This window comes from Oncorhynchus clarkii, chromosome 26 (assembly GCF_045791955.1).
Source record: "Oncorhynchus clarkii lewisi isolate Uvic-CL-2024 chromosome 26, UVic_Ocla_1.0, whole genome shotgun sequence".
In the NCBI taxonomy this organism is placed as follows: domain Eukaryota; kingdom Metazoa; phylum Chordata; class Actinopteri; order Salmoniformes; family Salmonidae; genus Oncorhynchus; species Oncorhynchus clarkii.
In genome coordinates this window covers 1200281-1225059 of record NC_092172.1, presented here as the reverse complement: position 1 = coordinate 1225059, position 24779 = coordinate 1200281, and the positions used below count along the sequence as shown (strand labels likewise).

The 24779-nt window shown below is 44.5% G+C and overlaps 1 protein-coding gene across 1 annotated transcript in view; it reads left to right on the top strand.

Moving 5' to 3' along the window:
* Nucleotides 1-24779, top strand: part of LOC139384843 (kinesin family member 6) — a 185134-nt gene that overhangs the window by 73825 nt on the left and 86530 nt on the right. The window contains exons 10-12 of the mRNA XM_071129739.1: nucleotides 8247-8350; nucleotides 12084-12189; nucleotides 21795-21954. Of these exons, the coding sequence (XP_070985840.1) occupies nucleotides 8247-8350; nucleotides 12084-12189; nucleotides 21795-21954 (370 nt within the window). The remainder of the gene's footprint in view (nucleotides 1-8246; nucleotides 8351-12083; nucleotides 12190-21794; nucleotides 21955-24779) is intronic.

The following is a 24779-nucleotide window of genomic DNA, read 5'->3' as shown; positions in this document are numbered from 1 at the left end:
AGATATATTTTATTTTTGGCCTAAATTAAAAACTACATGATTGGGTCAAATCCAATACAACACAATACATAGTGAAACCCTCTGTATTTTCAAGTATTCTAATGGCAGATTCATGCTATGGGTATGCATGTCACTGGCAAGGACTGAGGAGTTTATCAGGATCAAAATAAAATAATGAAATGAGCAAAGCCTAGGCAAAAAGCAGAGAAAAACCCTCCTCAGTCTTCTGAAAATCTAACCCTGGGATAGTTTTATTTTTCAGCGGGACAATTACAAAATGTTTTATGTCAAAGACACACCTGAATGGCTTTCCAAGAGATGTTGAGTATTTCTGAGTGGTCTAGCCTCCGTCCTCACTTACATTTGCTTCATAATTTTAGACAAAGTTTGAATATTGCTGTCCATCAATGACTCCCATCCAGATGTACTGAGCTTGAGCAAGTTTGACAAAAACAATAGATCAATCTTGTCCTAAGAGTTGTTCAAAGTTAAAACTCACAATTGTCCAAGTGTTTGCCTCTTAGATTTTGACCTTTTCACCTTTCTAACTCTGTTTCCACATTATTCCCAATTCCATCCCTGGTTATAAAGCTACAGTGCCTTGCGAAAGTATTCGGCCCCCTTGAACTTTGCGACCTTTTGCCACATTTCAGGCTTCAAACATAAAGATATAAAACTGTATTTTTTTGTGAAGAATCAACAACAAGTGGGACACAATCATGAAGTGGAACGACATTTATTGGATATTTCAAACTTTTTTAACAAATCAAAAACTGAAAAATTGGGCGTGCAAAATTATTCAGCCCCCAAAGTTAATACTTTGTAGCGCCACCTCTTGCTGCGATTACAGCTGTAAGTCGCTTGGGGTATGTCTCTATCAGTTTTGCACATCGAGAGACTGAATTTTTTTCCATTCCTCCTTGCAAAACAGCTCAAGCTCAGTGAGGTTGGATGGAGAGCATTTGTGAACAGCAATTTTCAGTTCTTTCCACAGATTCTCGATTGGATTCAGGTCTGGACTTTGACTTGGCCATTCTAACACATGGATATGTTTATTTTTCAACCATTCCATTGTAGATTTTGCTTTAGGTTTTGGATCATTGTCTTGTTGGAAGACAAATCTCCGTCCCAGTCTCAGGTCTTTTGCAGACTCCATCAGGTTTTCTTCCAGAATGGTCCTGTATTTGGCTCCATCCATCTTCCCATCAATTTTAACCATCTTCCCTGCCACCACCATGTTTGACAGTGGGGATGGTGTGTTCAGCTGTGTTAATTTTACGCCAAACATAACGTTTTGCATTGTTGCTAAAAAGTTTAATTTTGGTTTCATCTGACCAGAGCACCACCTTCTTCCACATGTTTGGTGTGTCTCCCAGGTGGCTTGTGGCAAACTTTAAACAACACTTTTTATGGATATCTTTAAGAAATGGCTTTCTTCTTGCCACTCTTCCATAAAGGCCAGATTTGTGCAATATACGACTGATTGTTGTCCTATGGACAGAGTCTCCCACCTCAGCTGTAGATATCTGCAGTTCATCCAGAGTGATCATGTGCCTCTTGGCTGCATCTCTGATCAGTCTTCTCCTTGTATGAGCTGAAAGTTTAGAGGGACGGCCAGGTCTTGGTAGATTTGCAGTGGTCTGATACTCCTTCCATTTCAATATTATCGCTTGCACAGTGCTCCTTGGGATGTTTAAAGCTTGGGAAATCTTTTTGTATCCAAATCCGGCTTTAAACTTCTTCACAACAGTATCCCGGACCTGCCTGGTGTGTTCCTTGTTCTTCATGATGCTCTCTGCGCTTTTAACGGACCTCTGAGACTATCACAGTGCAGGTGCATTTATACGGAGACTTGATTACACACAGGTGGATTGTATTTATCATCATTAGTCATTTAAGTCAACATTGGATCATTCAGAGATCCTCACTGAACTTCTGGAGAGAGTTTGCTGCACTGAAAGTAAAGGGGCTGAATAATTTTGCACGCCCAATTTTTCAGTTTTTGATTTGTTAAAAAAGTTTGAAATATCCAATAAATGTCGTTCCACTTCATGATTGTGTCCCACTTGTTGTTGATTCTTCACAAAAAAATACAGTTTTATATCTTTATGTTTGAAGCCTGAAATGTGGCAAAAGGTCGCAAAGTTCAAGGGGGCCGAATACTTTCGCAAGGCACTGTATGTATTTTATTGAAATGCGTATGAGATGTGCTTTATTGTTTCTTCATGAGAGAGGATTGTGTCCGAGACAGTTTTCCCCTCTGTGGTGGTCACTCAAGTTCCTTTTTATCTTAGTTTACCTATCAGCAGTCAGGCAGTAGCAGCATTCCGTTCCCCTCCCCCTGTCTGACCAGAGAGGGGTGATTTGCACATACCCATAACTCAAACAACCAACCCTGCTACCAGACCTGTGTTCAAACACTACTTGAAATAATTTCAACTACTTGAAATGGTTTTGATTGAGTTATTCTGTTGCAATGAAATCAATAGAATACTCACAAAACTGCAAACCCTGCCCATCTGGCACATGAGGGAGGCTAAAATATATAGTATTCAAATAGTATTTGAAAGATGCAAAGTAGTATTTGAACCCAGGTCTGCCTGCTACAGTCAGCCAGAGAGAGAGAGAGAGACATGTTTGGGAAATGGGTGTTAAAAATTCCTGAAGTTCCCATCGTTTCGCCATCATTAAAGAAGGGAGGGGAAACGGACGATAGTGCTTGTTGGTGATGGATTCCAGGGTCATATTCATTATTGAACACGTAGCAAAAAAGGTTTTTTTTTTCTCCCAAGTTCAGGAAGTCCTTCTCCGTTTCTGTCCGTTTTTCCATTTTGTGTTTAGCGAACACGATCCAGTACAGGGCAGCGAAGGACATACTCAGCGTCATTGTCTGAAGGGTGGTGTTCAGTAGGCACAAAACTGAGTGAAACATGCCAGTCTATTTGAAAGTGTTCCCATAATAGCACCTTACAGGGAATTTTGGGGGTGTAGCCCAACATGTAGCCATTACACCAAGAGGCTCACACCGGTTGAGGTCACTAGTTGTTGTACTAAGGTCACTACAATACTGTGATTTGATCAAATATTATCCCATAGGCCTATCACAAATAACACATAGATGTGTATGTACAGTCGTGGCAAAAAGTTTTGAGAATGACACAAATATTAATTTTCACAAAGTCTGCTGCCTCAGTTTGTATGATGGCAATTTGCATATACTCCAGAATGTTATGAAGAGTGATCAGATGAATTGCAATTAATTGCAAAGTCCCTCTTTGCCATGCAAATGAACTGAATCCCCCAAAAAACATTTCCAATGCATTTCAGCCCTGACACAAATCAAAATCAAATGTATTTATATAGCCCTTCGTACATCAGCTGGTATTTCAAAGTGCTGTACAGAAACCCAGCCTAAAACCCCAAACAGCAAGCAATGCAGGTGTAGGCCAAAACCTAGGAAGAAACCTAGAGAGGAACCAGGCTATGAGGGGTGGCCAGTCCTCTTCTGGCTGTGCCAGGTGGAGATTATAACAGAACATGGCCAAGATGTTCAAATGTTCATAAATTACCAGCATGGTCAAATAATAATAATCACAGGCAGAACAGTTGAAACTGGAGCAGCAGCACGGCCAGGTGGACTGGGGACAGCAAGGAGTCATCATGCCAGGTAGTCCTAAGGCATGGTCATAGGGCTCAGGTCCTCAGAGAGAGAGAAAGAGCGAATTAGAGAGGGCATACTTACCGTAATTTCCGGACTATAAGCCGCTACTTTTTTCCCACGCTTTGAACCTCGCGGTTTATACAATGACGCGGCTAATTTATGGATTTTTCCCGCTTTCACAAGATTCATGCCGCCAAAAAACTGAGCACTGTCACATAATGTGACGTAAATCGAGCTCCTTCAAACTTCCCATCATTCTGATTACGGTAGTCATTTTGTCACCCTCATCATGGCAAAGACACGGAGAAATGCATATGATGCAGCTTTCAAGTTGAAGGCGATCGATCTGGCTGTTGGAAAAGGAAATAAAGCTGCTGACAGCGTGGAGCATTGTCAAAAAATCCACTATCGTCAACAGGTTTCGAAAGGCTGGACTGCTGCGTGTTGAAGAGGGCAGCGATCCAACATCGGATGAAGCAATTCCGAGGCTATTCAACTCCGACACCGAAGGAGATGACTTCAGTGGTTTCAGTGCACAGGAAGAGGAAGATAGTGACCAAAGACTTTCTTGGTAGGCTACTGTTTACTGCTATTTATTTATTTTTTGTTACAAGCCGTGTTTCGTTAAAGCCTATTTATTTTTGTTACAAGCCGTGTTTCGTTTAAAAGCCTAGTTATTTTTGTTACAAGCCGTGTTTCGTTTAAAGGCTGTGTAAAGTTCATTTGTTTCAATGTACCGGAAGGCACCTGCGGCTTATTGACGTGCGGCTTATTTATGTACAAAATACATATATTTTTTAAATTAAGTGGGTGCAGTTTATATTCAGGTGCGCTTAATAGTCCAGAAATTACGCTAAATTCACACAGGACACCGGATAAGACAGGAGAAGTACTCCAGATATAACAAACTGACCCTAGCCCTAACCCCATCCACTTTGCCAAAGCACAGCCCCCACACCACTAGAGGGATATCTTCAACCACCAACTTACCATCCTTAGACAAGGCAGAGTATAGCCCACAAAGATCACCGCCACGGTACAACCCAAGCGGGGGCGCCAACCCAGACAGGAAGATCACATCAGTGACTCAACCCACTCAAGTGACGCACCCCTCCTAGGGACGGCATGAAAGAGCACCAGTAAGTCAGTGACTCAGCCCCTGTAATAGGGTTAGAGGCAGAGAATCCCAGTGGAAAGAGGGGAACTGGCCAGGCAGAGACAGCAAGGGCGGCTCGTTGCTCCAGAGCCTTTCCGTTCACCTTTACACTCCTGGGCCAGACTACACTCAATCATATGACCCACTGAAGAGATGAGCCTTCAGTAAAGACTCTCTCACATGGGTAGGCAGACCATTCCATAAAAATGGAGCTCTATAGGAGAAAGCCCTGCCTCCAGGTGTTTGCTTAGAAATTCTAGGGACAATTAGGAGGCCTGCGTCTTGTGACCCTAGTGTACGTGTAGGTATGTACGGCAGGACCAAATTAGAGAGATAGGAGCAAGCCCATGTAATGCTTTGTAGGTTAGCAGTAAAACCTTGAAATCAGCCCTTGCCTTGACAGGAAGCCAGTGTCGGGAGGCTAGCACGGGAGTAACATGAGGACCAGCTGACATCATGTACAGTGCCCTAAATATTTCACCTAACCTTACACCTGAGTAACTGTCACCGAAGTTACTTTCTGGCCACTTGTGTGCAATTTATGTATAACACTTTTAGGCTGAGTGCATCAAGTTTCAAAGAGTGTTTGCATGACTATAGCCTTCTGTTGCACCAGCCTGACCTAGTGATCTGTAGCTATGTGCTGACATCATGGATGACATGGCCAGGCTTTATTCTTGACCTATGGCATACGATTTTGGCCTTGCGGTAGCAACGTGGGTTCAGGTTCCGAAATAGAACCAAACCATTCCCAGTGACCAATGACCAGTGGTCAAGCTTTGAGGGCACAGCTGGGAATATCACATAAGCTTAATGGGTAAAAAGAGATTGGGAGCGGCTTTTGGTTCTCTTGTCACTTTGTCTGACCGTCTGGTTTCCTCAGGCTTTTGTAAGATGTCATACTGCTTTATTAAGGTCTGTTCATCTGACCTTTGCCCTTCACTTGACTTTCAATGACCCTAGGCTTCTGACAACTGTCGAAAGCAGTTGCAAAATTGGCAAATAGTTGTTGCTCTTGATTGTGTTTCTCTACTACTGCTGGAATAGTTAGTGTCTGAATCTGCCTTGTGATTTGGGTCACACTTTATTTGGATAGTCTGTAAAGCAATTCAGTTGATCTGTTGATAAGCAACTGCTTACTTAGGTTAGGGTCATGTTTAGAATTAGGGTTTATTTATTTATAAATATATTTTTAAATGTAACCTTTTATTTAACTAGGCACTAAAGAACAAATTGTTATTTACAATGACGGCCAAAACCAGCCAAACCTGGACGACGCTGGGCCAACTGTGCGCCGCCCTATGGATAGCTAAGGTTAGGGTAAGTAGATAGTTGAAGTCTGTAGAGCATCTACAGATGGACTATCCAAATAAAGTGTTACCGTGATTTGTCCCCAAAGACTGGTCACACGCACACACCCACCCACCCATCCGCTGGAGATTACACTGTCTAGATATTATTGCTTAGCATCAAAGTTGAAGTCATGTCTAGCCAGGTCATCCCTGACCCTTAATAACCTCTTAGCCCCTGCAATAGACCAGACACTTCAGGAGATTTATCCCTCAGGTTGCCCTAATGTGGAGACCGGGGCTGAAGCACAGATGGGAACAGACTGTAGAAAGAGAATAGTAATAAATGAGGAATGCCCTCCATGTGTTTCAACAAAATAGTGCTGAGCGATTAGTGCTTTTTTTGGTCTGTTTGGTTTCAGTTTGATTATTGAAAAAATGATCACGTTTTTTGATTTCTGTTTCGATTATACATTTTTTTTTTACACTAAATGCACATATCGGGGGCAAACGACCTGCCCTCCAGGACACCTACAGCACCCGACGTCACAGGAAGGTCAAAAATATAATCAAGGACAACAACCACCCAAGCCACTTTCTGTTCACCTCGCTACATAACCCTACACCTTAGAGGCTGCTACCCCATATACATAGACTTGAAAACACTAGTCACTTTAATAATGTTTATATATTTTTGCTTTACTCATCTCATATGTATAAAATGTTTTCTATTCTACTGTATTTAGTCTATGCCACTCTGACATTGCTCATCCTAATATTTATATATTCCTCAATTCCATTCTTTCACTTTTAGGTTGTGTGTATTGTTGTGAATTGTTAGATACTACTGCACTGTTGTAGCTAGAAACACAAACATTTCACAATAACATCTGCTAAACATGTGTATGTGACAAATACAATTTGATTTGATGCATTATGTGGGTTGAATGCTGTAACACAGAATTAAACCACTTATACAAGTCCCATGATGTTAGTGACTGCCCATTACTGCTTATCACTTATTAACAATCATTTATTCACATTACTTTCATAAAATATTTCAGTTGTGTATATATTACATTTGTTTTATTTGATGACTTTATTTTAATTCCAAGTCATGTCATCTCTATAAAGCTGTTGCCAATGCTGGGGTTTGCTATTTATTACTGAAATATAGCTAATCAAGCCAAACATGCAGCCTTTGCTATCACAGCTAGTGCAAATTTCAGGGAATTAGGTAATGCAACAGGAAGTAGATTCCACTTGATCCTTTTAGATTTCTGCATTTTGTGACGTCTGAAAAATATTGTGGATACGTTTAAAGATTCTAATCAGTGTTTCCATTATATTTATCCCATTTTCAGTTGTAACAATTAGACTAGGAAAAGTCCTGTTCTTTTGCAAATGAGTGAAGTCTGGTCCAAAAGGTGGTTAGAGAAGTCATGTCTCTACATAGCGAGAGATTTGGCCTTTTTATATTTAGAATGTGTCTCAAATGACACCCTATTCCCTATATAGTGTAGTACTTTTTTTTACAAAATCCTTGTGGGCCCTGGTCCAAAGTAGTGCACTATAAAGGGATTAGGATGCCATTTGGGATGCACACGGATAGTACCAGCCCAGTCAGTGCTTCCTGAAGGCAAGCGGCACATAAGCACTGTCCCAAATGGCACCCTATTCCCAACATAGTGCACTACTTTTGATAAGAGTCCTATGGGCCCTGGTCAAAAGTGGTGCACTATATAGGGAACAGGGTGCCATTTGGGTCATAAACATAGGCTCCGCAGGCTTTGACCAAACGCGTGCAGACAGAAACAGGAGATTTTATGTGTTGTCTTTCTCCCGTAATAGGTTAATGCTATTTTATGTTTTGGTGAGGTATCAGAGCTTCCTGTGCTTTCTCGCTAGAACATCCAGTTGTCTGGAACTGGTTAGACTGTCCTTAAATAACATGTCACCACAAGTTCATTTTTAAGTTTATTCTGTCATCAATTGGCAGTGGCAAAATGTTGAGTGTGTATGGGCCACGTGGCTCTATTTCTAAGTGGGTGAATGAGCTATCTCCTGCTCTGACAAAAATTGTGTGTGCATGTTCTCCTGCTGACCAATTTGTGTGTGTGTGTTCTTTTGTGTCTTCCAGCTAATTGTGAGTCTGAAGAGGGAGATCCAGTGCCTGAAGGAAGAGCTCTCTATGGTGACCGGGGAGAAAAGAGAGGACCAGCTAACTCAAGAGGAGATTCATAAGTACGCTCCATTCATATTTGCCTAGAGTCAATTATATGTCATTCAAATCCACCGAATGAAAGCCTCATAGACTAAAATCATAGGCTGCCTCCCAAATTGCACCGTATTACCTTTATAGGACCCATAGGGCTCTGGTCAAAAGAAATGCACTATATAGGCAGGGCTCTCCCACTCTGTTCCCCAGTTGTAGCTAACCTGTTTCAGCTGATCAACCAGCTATTTATTAGAATCAGGTACGCTAGATTAGACTTGGAGTGAAAACTTACAGGACTGTAGCTCCCTAGGAACAGGGTTGGAGAGCCCTGAAATAGGGAAAAGGGTGCTATTTTCGATGCGTCCATGATGTTTAGGGGTGTTCATAGCATGTGTCTTCAACTCAGAAAACTATAGCAGGAATTAAATCGAACCCGGCCTAGCAAAGTTTACACAGTTTCTTAGTTTACACATTTAGAGTATCATGGAAGAAGAAAAAATGCTCAATGTTGCAAAATACATTTACAAAGTTCCGGAGAATGCAGCAGCAGGCATTCGGCCAGTGCCGCATTGGTTGTGTGTCTGTAATGATCTGAGCAGCAGTTAGACCTCACTGAGGCAGTCATCTCAGGACAGTGAGAACAGGAACAGTGCTGTGCTGGCCTCTGTCCTGCTTCCAGGATGTTTACACCACGCACCAGACAGAGAGAAATTCTTATTTTACACAGCTATTTATTCTAGCGAGTTTTAGCCGCACAGTATATGATGATTTTGACTGTTATTCGGGACTGTGCAATAGTGCCAATGTAGCTAGTAGTTGCCAAGATGTTAAAGCCACATTATCTTCTGCTTACTTTGAACTTCATGGGTTCCCCCAAAGGACTGTTCTTGGCAATCTGGGCCGGGTTTAATAAAATATATTTATGGGGAAATTGTTTAAGTTAAGGAAACGTTTAAAGTGACCCTAGCGCTCTCAACAGACGGAAGACCTGGGTAGTGTTCATTAGGACATGCGCAGATTCGATTTTTTATGCTTTGGAATGTAAAATGAAAATGAGTTTCTTAATGGTTGAGTCCGGGTATTTTCGCGATGTGCTCCAGTCCGCTTTTTTCCATTTGGTGCCTAATGAACTTGACCGTGGACGGGCCCAGTGTTCAGACCCCAAGGGTTTCACCTAAACTCCTGGCAACACTTCCCTCCTGTTCTGATCTCTTTACCTCTCCCAGCTTCCTCAATCCAATGTTTTTACAATTTCCCCTCTCTCCTCGGCTGATTATCCCTGGTTTCCCCTATCTGTGGTCAAACTCACACAGGGGGAAACGTAATGATGTCTGCTGTGACCGCACCAACCGACGGCCACCTTTTTATTTACATGTTTCTTCACTTGTTTATGCATTAAATTGATCCGCCCAAGTCAAATCATCCTCCAAGCAAACTTTTCCTGGCTTTTTTGTTGTAACATTTCCAGATCTACGAGCATACAGTTGAAGTCGTAAGTGTACATATACTTTAGCCAAATACATTTAAACTCAGTTTTTCACAATTCCTGACATTTAATCCGAGTACAAAGCCCTGTCTTAGGTCAGTTAGGATCACCACTTTATTTTAAGAATGTGAAATGTCAGAATAATAGTAGAGAGAATGATTTATTTCAGCTTTCATCACATTCCCAGTGGGTCAGAAGTTTACATACACCCAATTAATATTTGGTAGCATTGCCTTGAAATTATTTAACTTGGGTCAAACATTTCGGATGGCCTTCCACAAGCTTCTCGCAATAAGTTGGGTGAATTTTGGCCCATTCCTCCTGACAGAGCTGGTGTAACTGAGTCAGGTTTGTTGGTCTCCTTGCTCGCACATGCTTTTTCAGTTCTGCCCACACATTTTCTATAGGATTGAGGTCAGGGCTTTGTGTATGCCACTCCAATACCTTGATTTTGTTGTCCTTAAGCCATTTCGCCAACAACTTTGGAAGTTTGTCCTTTTGGAGACCCATTTGCGACCAAGCTTTAACTTCCTGACTGATGTCTTGAGATGTTGCTTCAATATATCCACATAATTTCCCTCCTCATGAAGCCATCTATTTTGTGAAGTGCACCAGTCCCTCCTGCTGCAAAGCGCCCCCACAACATGATGCTGCCAGCCCCGTGCTTCACGGTTGGGATGGTGTTCTTTGGGTTGCAAGCCCAAGTCCAAACATAATGATGGTCATTATAGCCAAACATTTCTATTTTTGTTTCATCAGACCAGAGGACATTTCTGCAAAAAATACGGTCTTTGTCCCCATGTGCAAACTGTAGTCTGGCTTTTTTATGGTCGTTTTGGAGCAGTGACTTCTTCCTTGCTGAGCGGCCTTTCAGGTTATGTCGATAAAGGACTCGTTTTACTGTGGATATATATACTTTTGTACCTGTTTCCTCCAGCATCTTCACAAGGTCCTTTACTGTTGTTCTGGGATTGATTTGCAATTTTCGCACCGAAGTATGTTCATCTCTAAGAGACAGAACGTGTCTCCTGCCTGAGCGGTATGACGGCTGCATGGTCCCATGGTGTTTATACTTGCGTACTATTGTTTGTACAGATGAACTTGGTACCTTCAGGCATTTGGAAATTCCTCCCAAGGATGAACCAGACTTGTGGAGGTCTACACATTTTTTTCCTGAGGTCTTGGCTGATATCTTTTTTGATTTTCCCATGATGTCAAGCAAAGAGGCTCTGAGTTTGAAGGTAGGCCTTGAAATACATCCACAGGTACACTTCCAATTGACTCAAATTATGTCAATTAGCCTATCAGAAGATTCTAAAGCTATGACATCATTTTCTGGAATTTTTCAAGTTGTTTAAAGGCACAGTAGTGTATGTAAACTTCTGACCCACTGGAATTGTTGATACAGTGAATTATATGTGAACTAATCTGTCTGTAAACAATTGTTCGAAACTTGTGTCATGCACAAATTAGATGTCCTAACCGACTTTCCAAAACTATAGTTTAACAAGAAATTTGTGGAGTGGTTGAAAAATTTGGTTTTATGACTCCAACCTAAGTGTATGTAAACTTCCCCACTTCAACTGTTTATTGGTCATACTGTATGGTTGCTGGTGGGACACCTTTCGGTTTCTCAATACATAAGCACATGTACTACATCATGCAGTACTAAGTTAGACCAAGGATGATCTTTTGCTCCCTTCAATATTAGCATTTGCATTGAGGAACATTCTGAAAATCCAGTTTGAGCTTAGCACTTACAATATATGTGATGACTTGCAGGACCTTCAAATAAGAGCACCTGGTTTGTTTTAGGTCCTTACACCTATGAACTTTGCAGGTTTTTGCAAAAGCAATGTTTTAGCGGAAATGGAACTGTGTATTGTCTTGAGTACATTGGATCTTTGCCCCGCGTCTTTTCCTGTGGCCAGTTCCAATGCTTGACGAACCAATGTTTGGACTATCATCTAGCGATGGTTTATCCCAGTGGAACTGTTGCACACATTTAAGTAAATAGTTGTCTTTGACTACCCAATCTTTAAACATAGCTGTTGAGCTCAAACATAGCTTTTAACCCGTTGATTGCTCAAGTTTTAAAAGAAACTAATGGAGAACTTGGAGAAAGGTTGCGAAATGCTTTAGTGCTGTAAGCTTTGGTCGTATTGTGGTAGTATTGTGTGTGTTTGCGTCAACATGTATTCTTTGTGCACACTTGCGTGCGTACATTGTGTTCTTTATGCTGTTCTTCCATGTTTTTTTTTTATTTCTCCCAGGATGGAGGAGCTGGTCAAGGTCTTTCTGGAAGACCCTGATTGTGAGGTCACACTGGCATTGGGACCTGACATGAGAAAAATCCATTACTGTTTCTCTCTGCTAAAGGTACTTTTAACTCGCTCTCTCTCTCACACACAATTTCTCTCTGCTCAGCATTTCTCATCACCCACTTCTTTTAGTCTTAAACTCTCTTTTGATATGTTTGTATTACCTCATTACATTTGTTCTCTCCTCCTCCCCCGCCCCCACACAACCACTATCATCATGTATCTCACAGTGTATACCCATCATTATCATTCCCACAGGGGTGTTCCCTCAGGTCTACAGTCGTGCCCAAAAGTTTTGAGAATAACACAAATATTAATAAATAATTAATATTTGTGTCATTCTCAAAACTTTTGGCCACAATTGTATGTTCCCTGGATCCTGTGTTCTCTAAATCTATGTTTCCTCACCAGGCCCTAATTCCCAAGGGCGGAAAAATACATTTGAGGCTTAAGAGAGGCTGGCGTGTGGGCATCCTAACGAAATTATGTCGGCGAGTACATGAAATGCCTCTACCCTTATTTATTATTATTATTTTTTTAACATATATTTATTTTAGCCCTTTTCCCTACAATTTTGTGATATCCAATTGGTAGTTAGTCTTGTCAATCGCTGCAAATCCCCTACGGACTCAGGAGAGGCGAAGGTCGAGAAACACGACCCTGCTGGCCTAACCAGGAAGCCAGCCGTACCAATGTTTCCAGTCAGCTTGCAGGTGCCCGGCCCTCCACAAGGAGTCGCAAGAGCGCGATGGGACAAGGAAATCCCAGCCGGCCAAACCCTCCCCTAACCCGGACGACGCTCTGCCAATTGTGCGCCACCTCATGGGTCTTCCGGTCACAGCCGGCTATGACACAGCCTGGGATCGAACCTGGGTTTGTAGTGAAGCCTCTAGCACTGCGATGCAGTGCCTTAGACCACTCGGGAGGCCCTTACCCTCTGTTGTATTGGTGAACGTACAATCACTGGAGAACAAACTAGACGAGCTCCTTTCGTGACTATCCTTTCAACGGGACCTGACGAACTGTAATATCCTATGTGTCTCGAAGTCATGGCTGAACAACAACATGGATAATATACATCTAGCTATGCATCATTTAGACAGGACGGAAGCCTCAGGTAAGGCAGCGGGTGCGCAATCTCTAATGTTAAGGAAGTCTCAAGTTTTTGCTCGCCTGAGTTAGAATACTTCATTATAAATTGCAGTCCCTACTATTTATTGAGAAAGTTTTCATCTATATTTTTCGTAGCTGTCCACAAACCGATGCTGGCACTAAGACTGCACTCAACAAACTGTATAGGGCCATAAGCGAAGAAGAAAATGCACATCTGCTTCTCGTGGATGGTGATTATTATGCATGGAAACTGAAATCCGTTTTACCATATTTTTCACCTGTGCAACTCTTTACAAAGTTTGATTTATATACCTTTTGATTTTGGACCCCACAACGTGGTTAGCCTCAGTTGTTGTGACCATTACCATCTGTCCCAGGATCATGCCAGACCAAAAAGTTGTTTCTGTAGCCAGCTACTAACCTACCTGTTAGCTATCAGTATAGCAGGGTTTTCCACGAACAGCTTGAACACAACCCACGATGCGGTTAGCCCTTGTGGCTAGGACCGCGGAGGTGTCCCACGCTATTTGTGGCTGTATTCCCTGCAACCTGACCTGGCTGGAACTATGTTGTATTGTACCAACGTTAGCCAATGCTGCTGTCAACAGTACATGCAAAGACACTGCTTTCATGCTTACCGCTGTGAGAGGATTTAAAGGAGGACACATATTTCTGCTTTTAGAATTTTGTAATTTGTGTGAGCTCTTTTTGTTCACTTAGTTTAGAATTCCCTGTAAGAAAGAGAGACACGGAATCCCAGGTAGCCTAGCTGGCCAGCAGTCTCAAATGGAGGTCACTATTGAACGTTTTCAATGCTGCAGGAACTGTGTTTATTTGGCTTTATTCCGAGACAATGTGGTCCACCTGGACTTTCAATGTAGTAACTGTTTGCTTGCAGAGGACTACATGGGCGAAGTGGCAAATATCCTGTGCTATCCTAGATACAGGACATTACAAGGCTGCTTCCGACCGTTCTACTACAGATGCCGGGAGCGGACGCTGTCGTAGTCCATGTCGGGTCAAACAACATCAGGAGGGCTAGCTCGGAACCTATGCAAATATATTTTAAAGAACTGATTCTAGCACTGAAAGATTCCAAAAAGCGACCAATTGCTTCAGGTCCGGTACCATTGTTGTTCCGCGGGTGTGAAATATTCAGCAGGCTACTGGCATTACATACCTGGCTAAACGATTACTGTACCACTGTTGGAATTACTTTTATAGATAACTTTGACACCTTCTGGAAACAGAGAAAGCGCTACAGGAATGACAGAGTCCATCCAAATCATCTTGGCTCCTGGACTCACATATTTCAAGGCTGCGTTGAGACAATGACTTATGAATGACCCAAGACCAGCTCAGTTAATCCCTACCATTGTTGCTGAGTTGTCGTAATGCTGCAGCAAATGTACATTATCCCAGGGACTTAATTCATGTCCCCCTACCTGCCCTGCCCTATTGATCCTACAGCTATTGTATGCAGTAATCATGTGCCTATGAACCAGAGATATACTGTTAGCACTGAGGTGGAGTGCCCTAGTAGGAAGGCCACTGTTTGCAGCTCACCATGCACTTTCAGATCAAATAAAATAACATGAGCATGCCTACTTCTGTGTAGCTTCCAAGTAAAGCAATAAAAACAATCAAGCATCTCAGAAAAGTGCTAAAAATAGCCCACATTAACATATGTAGCCTAAGAAACAAGGTTCATAAAATCAGTAACTTGTTAGTAACAGATAATAACATGCTAGTAACATTCATATTCTCTGAAACTCACTTTGATGATACAGTGGTAGCAATACAAGGTTATAATTGTGTTAAATACTGTTTAAGTAATATGCAGACCTGGCAACATGCACACATTTTGCGTACCAACTACGCAATTCTCTGTCCATGTACGCAGGTACGAGATCCGAGTTAAAAGTCCACAGTAATGAATAGTGCTTGATTTTTTAAAATATTTTTTAAACATTTTAATAAAAAATAAATCCACTGAGTAAATCTAACATCCCGATTCTCGAGCTGCAACACACAGACATGTTTGGAGTTTGTCAACGGACATGGAGATTAATATATCATTATTCGACGTAGCGACCTCGTCTGCCACTTGTTTGTTGTGATGCTGAGTTTGCCGACTGTCAGCTGTACATAAACACGTGGGCAAAACCCTTTTTGGCTCTGTGTGTTGTGGAAAGGTAAACACTAATTGTTTCAAGCTAGCGTTAGCGAACGTAAGATGGACATTCAGTGGGCTCTAAAGTGCCAGCAGTTCACTCGCATTTGCTAGTGAAACAAATTAAATGCAAATCCGAAAAACAACTGGTCGCATTTGTGCGAGTTTGATATACATTTCATTCTGCGTCCCATTAGTTGTATTTTCCACGTAACATTACGAGGATCACGCAACCTGTAACTGTAATTATGATCCACATCACAAAAAGGATTACAAAAGTATAATAAAAAATATATATTAACATCTTGGCATTAAATGGAGTCGTAGGTTTGAAGACTGCATGATGAATGAATGAGTGTCCGGTATTAGCTATAGAGGCCATGCTTCTAACATACTTTTGCACTAGATTTGAGATTTTCTCAATTTCGAAATTCTGAAATGATGTATGCGCTGCAAATAAATACAATAAGCACCTTTACGTGGGCTGAAACACGGGACTCTTCTGGCGAACAGCGTTCAGATTCCCTTTGTGGTAGCCTACTTTAGCACAACGCTAGACAGTTTGCGGTCTGTGTTGATGCGATCATTTGTTTTTGTTATGTTTTCAAAAGGATTTTGCTTTTAGCGTTGATTAGGAACCGTGTCTAAAAAGCCAATACTTGTGAGCTGGCCCGAGTGACTGGCCCTGTTTGAGAGGTGACAAGCGTTCCTCTACTATAGAGACTGAACTTGGGGGCCAAGGCAAACTGGATCTGAAGACTTTCGATGCAGATGTCAGAAACATATTTTCTTCTGCAGTAGACTACATGTTGCTGAAATTTCCATTTGGAGATGTGCTCCTCCAGCATGCAGTGGTTGCTGACATTGCCAACAGGCAGACTGACAAGTTCTCATCTTTTTCATGGCACGCTTTCCCTGCATTATTCCTGAGGGAGCGTCTGTTGATCTGGTGGAAGATGAGTTTAGACTCTATCAGGCAACAACCTTTGAGCAGAGTCTGGTCAACATGCACATGGATCAGGCCTGGAGAGATATCGGCACAATGAAAAGGTGGGGCAGCCTGGTCTACTCCCACCTAGGGCTGTGATGCTGGGGATATTGGCCATATTCCACAGCAATGCAGACTGTGAATGAATATTCAGTCTCGTTTCCAAGAACAAAACCAAGTACAGAGCCTCCCTCAAGAAGGTTTCAATGATTACCAGAGGAACTGTTTGCCACAGAGAAGTCTACCCTGATGCCCTGCTGCGTTAGGCTAAATCTGCTAGCTATCAGGCAAATCTGTCTAGGAAATGATTTCCTGAACAGTTGAAGGACTCTAGAAGATTTGTTCTCACCCACTGTTTCCCATGTACTGTCAAATATTGGGTGAGAACAACCTTCCCTCAGCCAGGGCATTGAAAATGGGTTGTAGATGGGGATTCCAGCATGACAATGACCCAAACTCACGGCCAAGGCAACAAAGGAGTGGCTCAAGAAGAAGCACATTAAGGTCCTGGAGTGTCCTAGCCAGTCTCCAGACCTTAATCCCATAGAAATTATGTGGAGGGAGCTGAAAGTTCGAGTTGCCAAACGTCAGCCTCTAAACCTTAATGACTTGGAGAAGATCTGCAAAGAGGAGTGGGACAAAATCCCTCCTGAGATGTGTGCATACCTGGTGGCCAACTACAATAAACATCTGACCTCTGTGATTGCCAACAAGGGTTTTGCCACCAAATACTAAGTAATGTTATGCAGAGGGGTCAAATACTTATTTTCCTCATTAAAATGCAAATCAATTTATAACAATATAGCGTTTTTCTGGATTTTTTGTTGTTGTTATTCTGTCTCTCATTGTTCAAATAAACCTACCATTAAAATTATAGACAGATCATTTCTTTGTCAGTGGGCGAACGTACAAAATCAGCAGGGGATCAAATACTTTTATCCCTCACTGTATGTGAATCAGGCCGTCATGGTCAAATTGCTGCAAAGAAACCACTACTAAAGGACACCAATAATAAGAAGAGACTTGCTTGGGCCAAGAAATACGAGCAATGGACATTAGACCAGTGGAAATTTGTCCTTTGTTCTGATGTGTCCAAATTAGAGATTTTTGGTTCCAACCGCCGTGTCTTTGTGAGACGCAGTGTGGGTGAAAGGATGATCTCTGCACGTGTATTTCCCACATAAAGCATGGAGGAGGAGGTGTTATGGTGTGGGGGTGCTTTGGTGGTGACAATGTCAGTGATTTATTTAGAATCCAAGGCACACTTAACCAGCATGGCTACCACAGCATTCTGCAGTGATATGCCATCCCATCTAGTTTGGGCTTAGTGGGACTATCATTTGTTTTTCAACAGGATAATGACCCAACACACCTCCAGGCTGTGTAAGGGCTATTTTACCAAGAAGGAGAGTGATGGAGTTTGAGAAACAGATGCCTCACATGTCCTCAACTGGCAGCTTCATTGAATAGTACATGCAAAACACCAGTCTCAACGTCAACAGTGAATGCCGGGATGCTGTCCATCTAGTCAGAGTTGCAAAGAAAAAGCCATATCTCAGACTGGCCAATAAAAATAAAATATTTAGATGGGCAAAAGAACACAGACACTGGACAGAGGAACTCTGCCTGAAAGGCCAGCATCCCGGAGTCGCATCTTCACTGTTGACGTTGAGACTGGTGTTTTGCGGTTACTATTTAATGAAGCTGCCATTTGAGGACTTGTGAGGCGAGGCGTCTGTTTCTCAAACTAGACTCTCTAATGTACTTGTCACGTTCTGACCTCTATTTCCTTTGTTTTGCATTTATTTAGTATGGTCAGGGCGTGAGTTGGGTGGGCAGTCTATGTTTGTTTTTCTATGTTTTGGGGCAGTTCTATGTTTTCGGCCTAGTATGGTTCTCAATCAGAGGCAGGTGTCATTAGTTGTCTCTGATTGAGAATCATACTTAGGTAGCCTGGGTTTCACTGTTTGTTTGTGGGTGATTGTTCCTGTCACTGTGTTTGGTGTCACAGGATAGGACTGTTTTGCGTTTTCACATTTCTTGTTTTGTTTTCGTTAGTTTGTTCATGTATAGTTTCGTAAATAAATACAATGAACAACCACCACGCTGCGCTTTGGTCCGCCTTTACTTCACAAGAGGAGAACCGTTACAGAATCACCCACCACAACAGGACCAAGCGGTGTGGTAATGGGCAAAGGAGAAAGCAGCAGCAGGAGCAGCGCGAGGAGGTATGGACATGGGAGGACGAACTAGACGGTAAAGGACCTTGGGCTCAGCCAGGAGAGTATCGCCGCCCCAAGGAAGAACGGGAGGCGGCGAAAGCGGAGAGGCGCTGGTATGAGGAGGCAGCGCGGCGTCGTGGATGGAAGCCCGGGAGTCAGCCCCAAAAATTTCTTGGGGGGGGGCTAACAGGGAGTATGGCTACGCCAGGTAGGAGACCTGAGCCAACTTCCTGTGGTTACCGGGGGGCTAGAGAGACCGGGCAGGCACCGTGTTATGCTGTGGAGCGCACGGTGTCCCCAGTGCGGGTGCACAGCCCGGTGCGGTACATTCCAGCTCCGCGTATCGGCCGGGCTAGAGTGGGCATCGAGCCAAGTGCCATGAAGCCGGCTCTACGCATCTGGTCTCCAGTGCGTCTCCTTGGGCCGGCTTACATGGCACCAGCCTTGCGCACGGTGTCCCCGGTTCGCCTGCATAGCCCAGTGCGGGCTATTCCACCTCGCCGCACTGGCAGGGCGACCGGGACCATTCAACCGGGTAAGGTTGGGCAGGCTCGGTGCTCAAGAGCTCCAGTGCGCCTGCACGGCCCGGTCTATCCGTCACCACCTCCACACCCCAGCCCTCCGGTGGCAGCTCCCCGTACCAGGCTGTCTCTCCGGCCCATCCGTCCAGAGCCTTCCTCCTCTCCAGCGCTGCCGGAGTCTCCCGCCTCTCCGGCGCTACCAGAGCCTTCCTCCTCTCCAGCGCTGCCGGAGTCTCCCGTCTGTCCGGCGCCTCTGCCGGAGCCTCCCGTCTGTCCGGCGCCTCTGCCGGAGCCTCCCGCCTGTCCGGCGCCGCTGCCGGAGCCTCCCGCCTGTCCGGCGCCTCTGCCGGAGCCTCCCGCCTGTCCGGCGCCTCGGCCGGAGCCTCCCGCCTGTCCGGCGCCTCTGCCGGAGCCTCCCGCCTGTCCGGCGCCTCTGCCGGAGCCTCCCGCCTGTCCGGCGCCTCTGCCGGAGCCTCCCGTCTGCCCAGCGCCGCCCGTCTGCCCAACGCCGCCAGCGCCGCCCGTCTGCCCAGCGCCGCCAGCGCCGCCCGTCTGCCCAACGCCGCCAGCGCCGCCCGTCTGCCCAACGCCGCCAGCGCCGCCCGTCTGCCCAGCGCCGCCAGCGCCGCCCGTCTGCCCAGCGCCGCCAGCGCCGCCCGTCTGCCCAGCGCCGCCAGTGCCGCCCGTCTGCCCAGCGCCGCCAGTGCCGCCCGTCTGCCAGGAGCCGCCAATGCCGCCCGTCAGCCAGGGGCCGCCAGTGCCGCCCGTCAGCCAGGGGCCGCCAGTGCCGCCCGTCAGCCAGGGGCCGCCAGTGCCGCCCGTCAGCCAGGGGCCGCCAGTGCCGCCAGTCAGCCAGGGGCCGCCAGTGCCGCCAGTCAACCAGGGGCCGCCAGTGCCGCCCGTCAGCCAGGGGCCGCCAGTGCCGCCAGTCAGCCAGGGGCCGCCAGTGCCGCCAGTCAACCAGGGGCCGCCAGTGCCGCCAGTCAGCCAGGGGCCGCCAGTGCCGCCAGTCAGCCAGGGGCCGCTAGAGCCCCTCCGCCCGGAGCAGCTGCCCCTCCGTCCCGAGCAGCTGTCCCTCTGTCCCGAGCAGCTGTCCCTCTGTCCCGAGCAGCTGTCCCTCTGTCCCGAGCAGCTGTCCCTCTGTCCCGAGCAGCTGTCCCTCTGTCCCGAGCAGCTGCTTCACCTCTGTCCCGAGCTGCCCCTCTGTCCCAAGCAGCCCCTCTGTCCAGTGGGGTCATTGAGAGGGGTGGGCATGGTGAGTAAGCCACGGAGGCGGACAATAAGGCGGACTGAGACAATGGCGAAGTGGGGTCCGCGTCCCGCGCCAGAGCCGCCACCGCGGACAGACGCCCACCCAGACCCTCCCCTATAGGTCAAGGTTTTGCGGCCGGAGTCCGCACCTTTGGGGGGGGGTACTGTCACGTTCTGACCTCTATTTCCTTTGTTTTGCATTTATTTAGTATGGTCAGGGCGTGAGTTGGGTGGGCAGTCTATGTTTGTTTTTCTATGTTTTGGGGCAGTTCTATGTTTTCGGCCTAGTATGGTTCTCAATCAGAGGCAGGTGTCATTAGTTGTCTCTGATTGAGAATCATACTTAGGTAGCCTGGGTTTCACTGTTTGTTTGTGGGTGATTGTTCCTGTCACTGTGTTTGGTGTCACAGGATAGGACTGTTTTGCGTTTTCACATTTCTTGTTTTGTTTTCGTTAGTTTGTTCATGTATAGTTTCGTAAATAAATACAATGAACAACCACCACGCTGCGCTTTGGTCCGCCTTTACTTCACAAGAGGAGAACCGTTACAGTACTTGTCCTCTTGCTCAGTTTGCACCGGGACCTCCCACTCCTCTTTCTATTCTGGTTAGAGACAGTTTGCGCTGTTCTGTGAAGGGAGTAGTACACAGCGTTGTACGAGATCTTCAGTTTCTTGGCAATTTTTTGCATGGAATAGCCTTCATTTCTCAGAACAAGAATAGACTGACAAGTTTCAGATGAAAGTTCTTTGTTTCTGGCCATTTTGAGCCTGCAATCGAACCCACGAATGTTGATGCTCCAGATACTCAAGTAGTCTAAAGAAGGACAGTTTTATTGCTTCTTTAATCAGCACAGCAGTTTTCAGCTGTGCTACTATAATTAAAAAAGGTTTTTCTAATGATCAATTAGCCTTTTAAAATTATAAACTTGCAGTAGCTAACATAACGTGCCATTGGAACACAGGAGTGATGGTTGCTGATAATGGGCCTCTGTATGCCTATGTAGATATTCCATAAAAAATCTGCTGTTTCAAGCTAAAGTAGTAGTTTTCAACATTAACAATGTCTACACTGTATATGGACAAAAAAATTGCTTTTATTTCAAAAACAAGGACATTTCTAAGTGACCCCAAACTTTTGAACGGTAGTGTACCTTAGGGTCGAGTTTGAGATAGTCAATAATGTGAAAGGTTTTCAGAAGGTATGGGGGTCAGGGTGGGTTGAGTATGTACTGCTAGAGAGTGCAGGTTGAATGTACATTTGTGATTGGATTGTGGATTGTGTATGGCAGTTTATTGAACTGTGTAATGTGGTTGTGTTGATGTTGGGTGGTATGCAATTTGTTTTTAAAGGGGGGTTAATTTTGTGTTTTTGTTATTTGTGTCCCCTTCTACAGGTAATGATACGAGAGAGGTTGTCTATTGGAGACGAGGGAGGTGACCACCCAAGCCCTCCCCCACCTGTGGTAGTCCCCGACCAAAAAGACAGCCCCCAGCTCCAGCCTGCAGACCTGACCAAGCTGAGGGAAATGTTGACTCAGCGCGATAACGAGATCAGTATCCTTCCTATGCTGCAACCTTACAAGTATTACTCAAGTTCATCTCTGTCATCTGTTTGTGACTACGAATTGGAGAATGTTCTGGCAAACACATTTTCTATTTCTGTTGAAGTCATTATTGTTGAGCCAATCAAAAAACAATTAAGCTCAAGGAAAGGCCACAATCCACCTGATTGTGGATACCCAGTTCCTACTTTTCATGTGCTTACTCTTTGCTGCTAAGTTTATTTAGTTATTTGGCATTTATTTAGCCTTTATTTAACCAGGTACAGTGCCTTTAGAAAGTTTTCATACCCCTTTATTCTACATTTTGTTGTGTTACAGCCTGAATTCAAAATGGATTAAGTAGATTGTTTTTGTCACTCATCTACACAAACTGAAATCATGTGTTTAGAAATGTTTGCACATTTATTGAACATTAATACAGAAATATCTAATTTGCATAAGTATTCACACCTCTAAATCAATAAATGTTAGAATCACCTTTGGCAGTGGGTAAGTCTCTTAAGAGCTTTGCACACCTGGATTGTACAATATCTGCACATTCTCTCAAACATTCTTCAATCTCTGTCAAGTTGGTTGTTGATCATTGCTAGACAGCCGTTTTCAAGTCTTGCTGTAGATTTTCAAGCCAATTTTTAATCCTCTAGGATTTTTCCTCTGTTTAGCTCTATTCCGTTTTACCCCATTTTTCTCCCCAATGTTGATATTTTCTCATCGCTTCAACTCCCTAACGGGCTCGGAATGTGAAGGTCGAGTCATGCGTCTTTTGAAACATGACCCGTCAAACCGCGCTTCTTAACACCCACCTGCTTAACTCAGAAGCCAGCGGCACCAATGTGTCGTAGGAAACACTGTTCACCTGACGACCGAGGTCAGCCTGTACGCGCCCGGCCCACCACAAGGAGTCGCTGGAGGGCGATGATTGTGCGCCGCCCTATGGGACTCCTGATCACGGCCATTTGTGATACAGCCCGGAATCGATGTCTGGTCTGTAGTGACGAGTATAGCACTGCGATGCAGTGCCTTTGACCATTGTGCACTTCAGGAGACCTATTCCGATGACAAGTATACCCATAACATGATGCAGCCACCACCATGCTTGAAAATATGAAGTGGTACTCAGTGATGTGTTGTGTTGGATTTACCCCAAACATAACGCGTTTTATTCAGGACATAAAGTTTATTTCTTTGCCAAATGTTTTACTTTTGTGCCTTATTGCAAATAGGATGCATGTCTGTACAGGCTTCGTTCTTTTCGCCCTGTTATTTAGGTTAGTATTTTGGAGTAACTGTCACGACTTCTGCCGGAGTCGGTCCCTCTCCTTGTTCGAGCGGCGTCCGGTGGTCGACGTCACCGGCCTTCTAGCCATCGCCGATCCACTTTTCATTTTCCATTTATTTTGTCTTTGTTTTCTACACACCTGGTTTCAATTCCCCCATTACATGTTCATTATTTAACCCTCTGGTTTCCCCCGTGTTTGTGTGCATGTTTGTTTTATTGTTCATGCTGTTACTGACGGCTGGTATTTTGTTGCCGGGTTTTGTTATTACGCCCGTTTATGTCGTGGTACCGGTATTTTTCCCGCACCATAGTATTGTGTTTATACTGGTGTTATCTTGTATTAAATACCTTGTCCACGCATCTCAGCTCTCCTGCGCCTGACCCCTTTCACCAGTTACCCACAGCCTTGACAGTAACTACAATGTTGTTGATCTATTACAGCCATTAAGCTCTGTAACTGTTTTATGTTTTAAAGTCACCATAGATCCCCACAGTGGAGGTGTGATAATACCCATAAAACCTAGCGGTCAAACAGGGATATGGTTCCAAACGTTTTTCCAACATACATTTTTTAGAAACACTTAAAATAAGGGCTGTGTTTCGTGTAGGTTTACCATGGCGTGATGTTTTGATAACCATGTAAACCGACATCAGTCAATTCGTTGCAGACTGGGATAAGGATTGATTGAATATGTCCGTAAACACACCAGTCAGCTGGTCTGCGCATGCTCTGAGGACGCGGCTGGGGATGCTGTCTGGGCCTGCAGCCTTGCGAGGGTTAACACGTTTAAATGTTATACTCACGTCGGCTGCAGTGAAGGAGAGTCCGCAGGTTTTGGTAGCGGGCTGTGTCAGTGGCACTGTATTGTCCTCAAAGCGGGCAAAGAAGTGTTTGTACTGTTTGTATCCGGTCATGTTTCCGGTCACCTTGCCCTGATTAAAAGCAGTGGTTCTCGCTTTCAGTTTCGTGTGAATGCTGCCATCAATCCACGGTTTCTGATTTGGGAATGTTTTAATAGTTGCTGTGGGTAAGACATCGCCGATGCACTTGCTAATGATCTCGCTCACCGAATCAGCGTATTCATCAATGTTGTTGTTTGACGCAATGCAGAACATATTCCAGTCCACGTGATCGAAGCAATCTTGAAGCGAGGAATCAGATTGGTCAGACCAGCGTTGAACAGACCTGAGCACGGGAGCTTCCTGTTTTAGTCTCTGTCTATAGGCTGGAAGCAACAAAATGGAGTCGTGTTCATGTTTTCCGAAGGGAGGGTGGGGGAGGGCCTTATTTGCTTCGCGGATGTTAGAACAACAATGATACACGGTTTACTCCTGAGGTACTGACTTGTTACACCCTCACAACTAATGTGATTATTATTATTTTACCAGCCCTGGTTGCACAATCGATATGCTGATAGAATGCATTCTCATTTGCTTTCCAAAAGAGATACCTTGAGCTTAGTGACACTGACCTCCTAATATTACCCTCATGTACTTTAGTATAAAGCAAAAGCCAGGTTTTTACCTTTCCTATATTT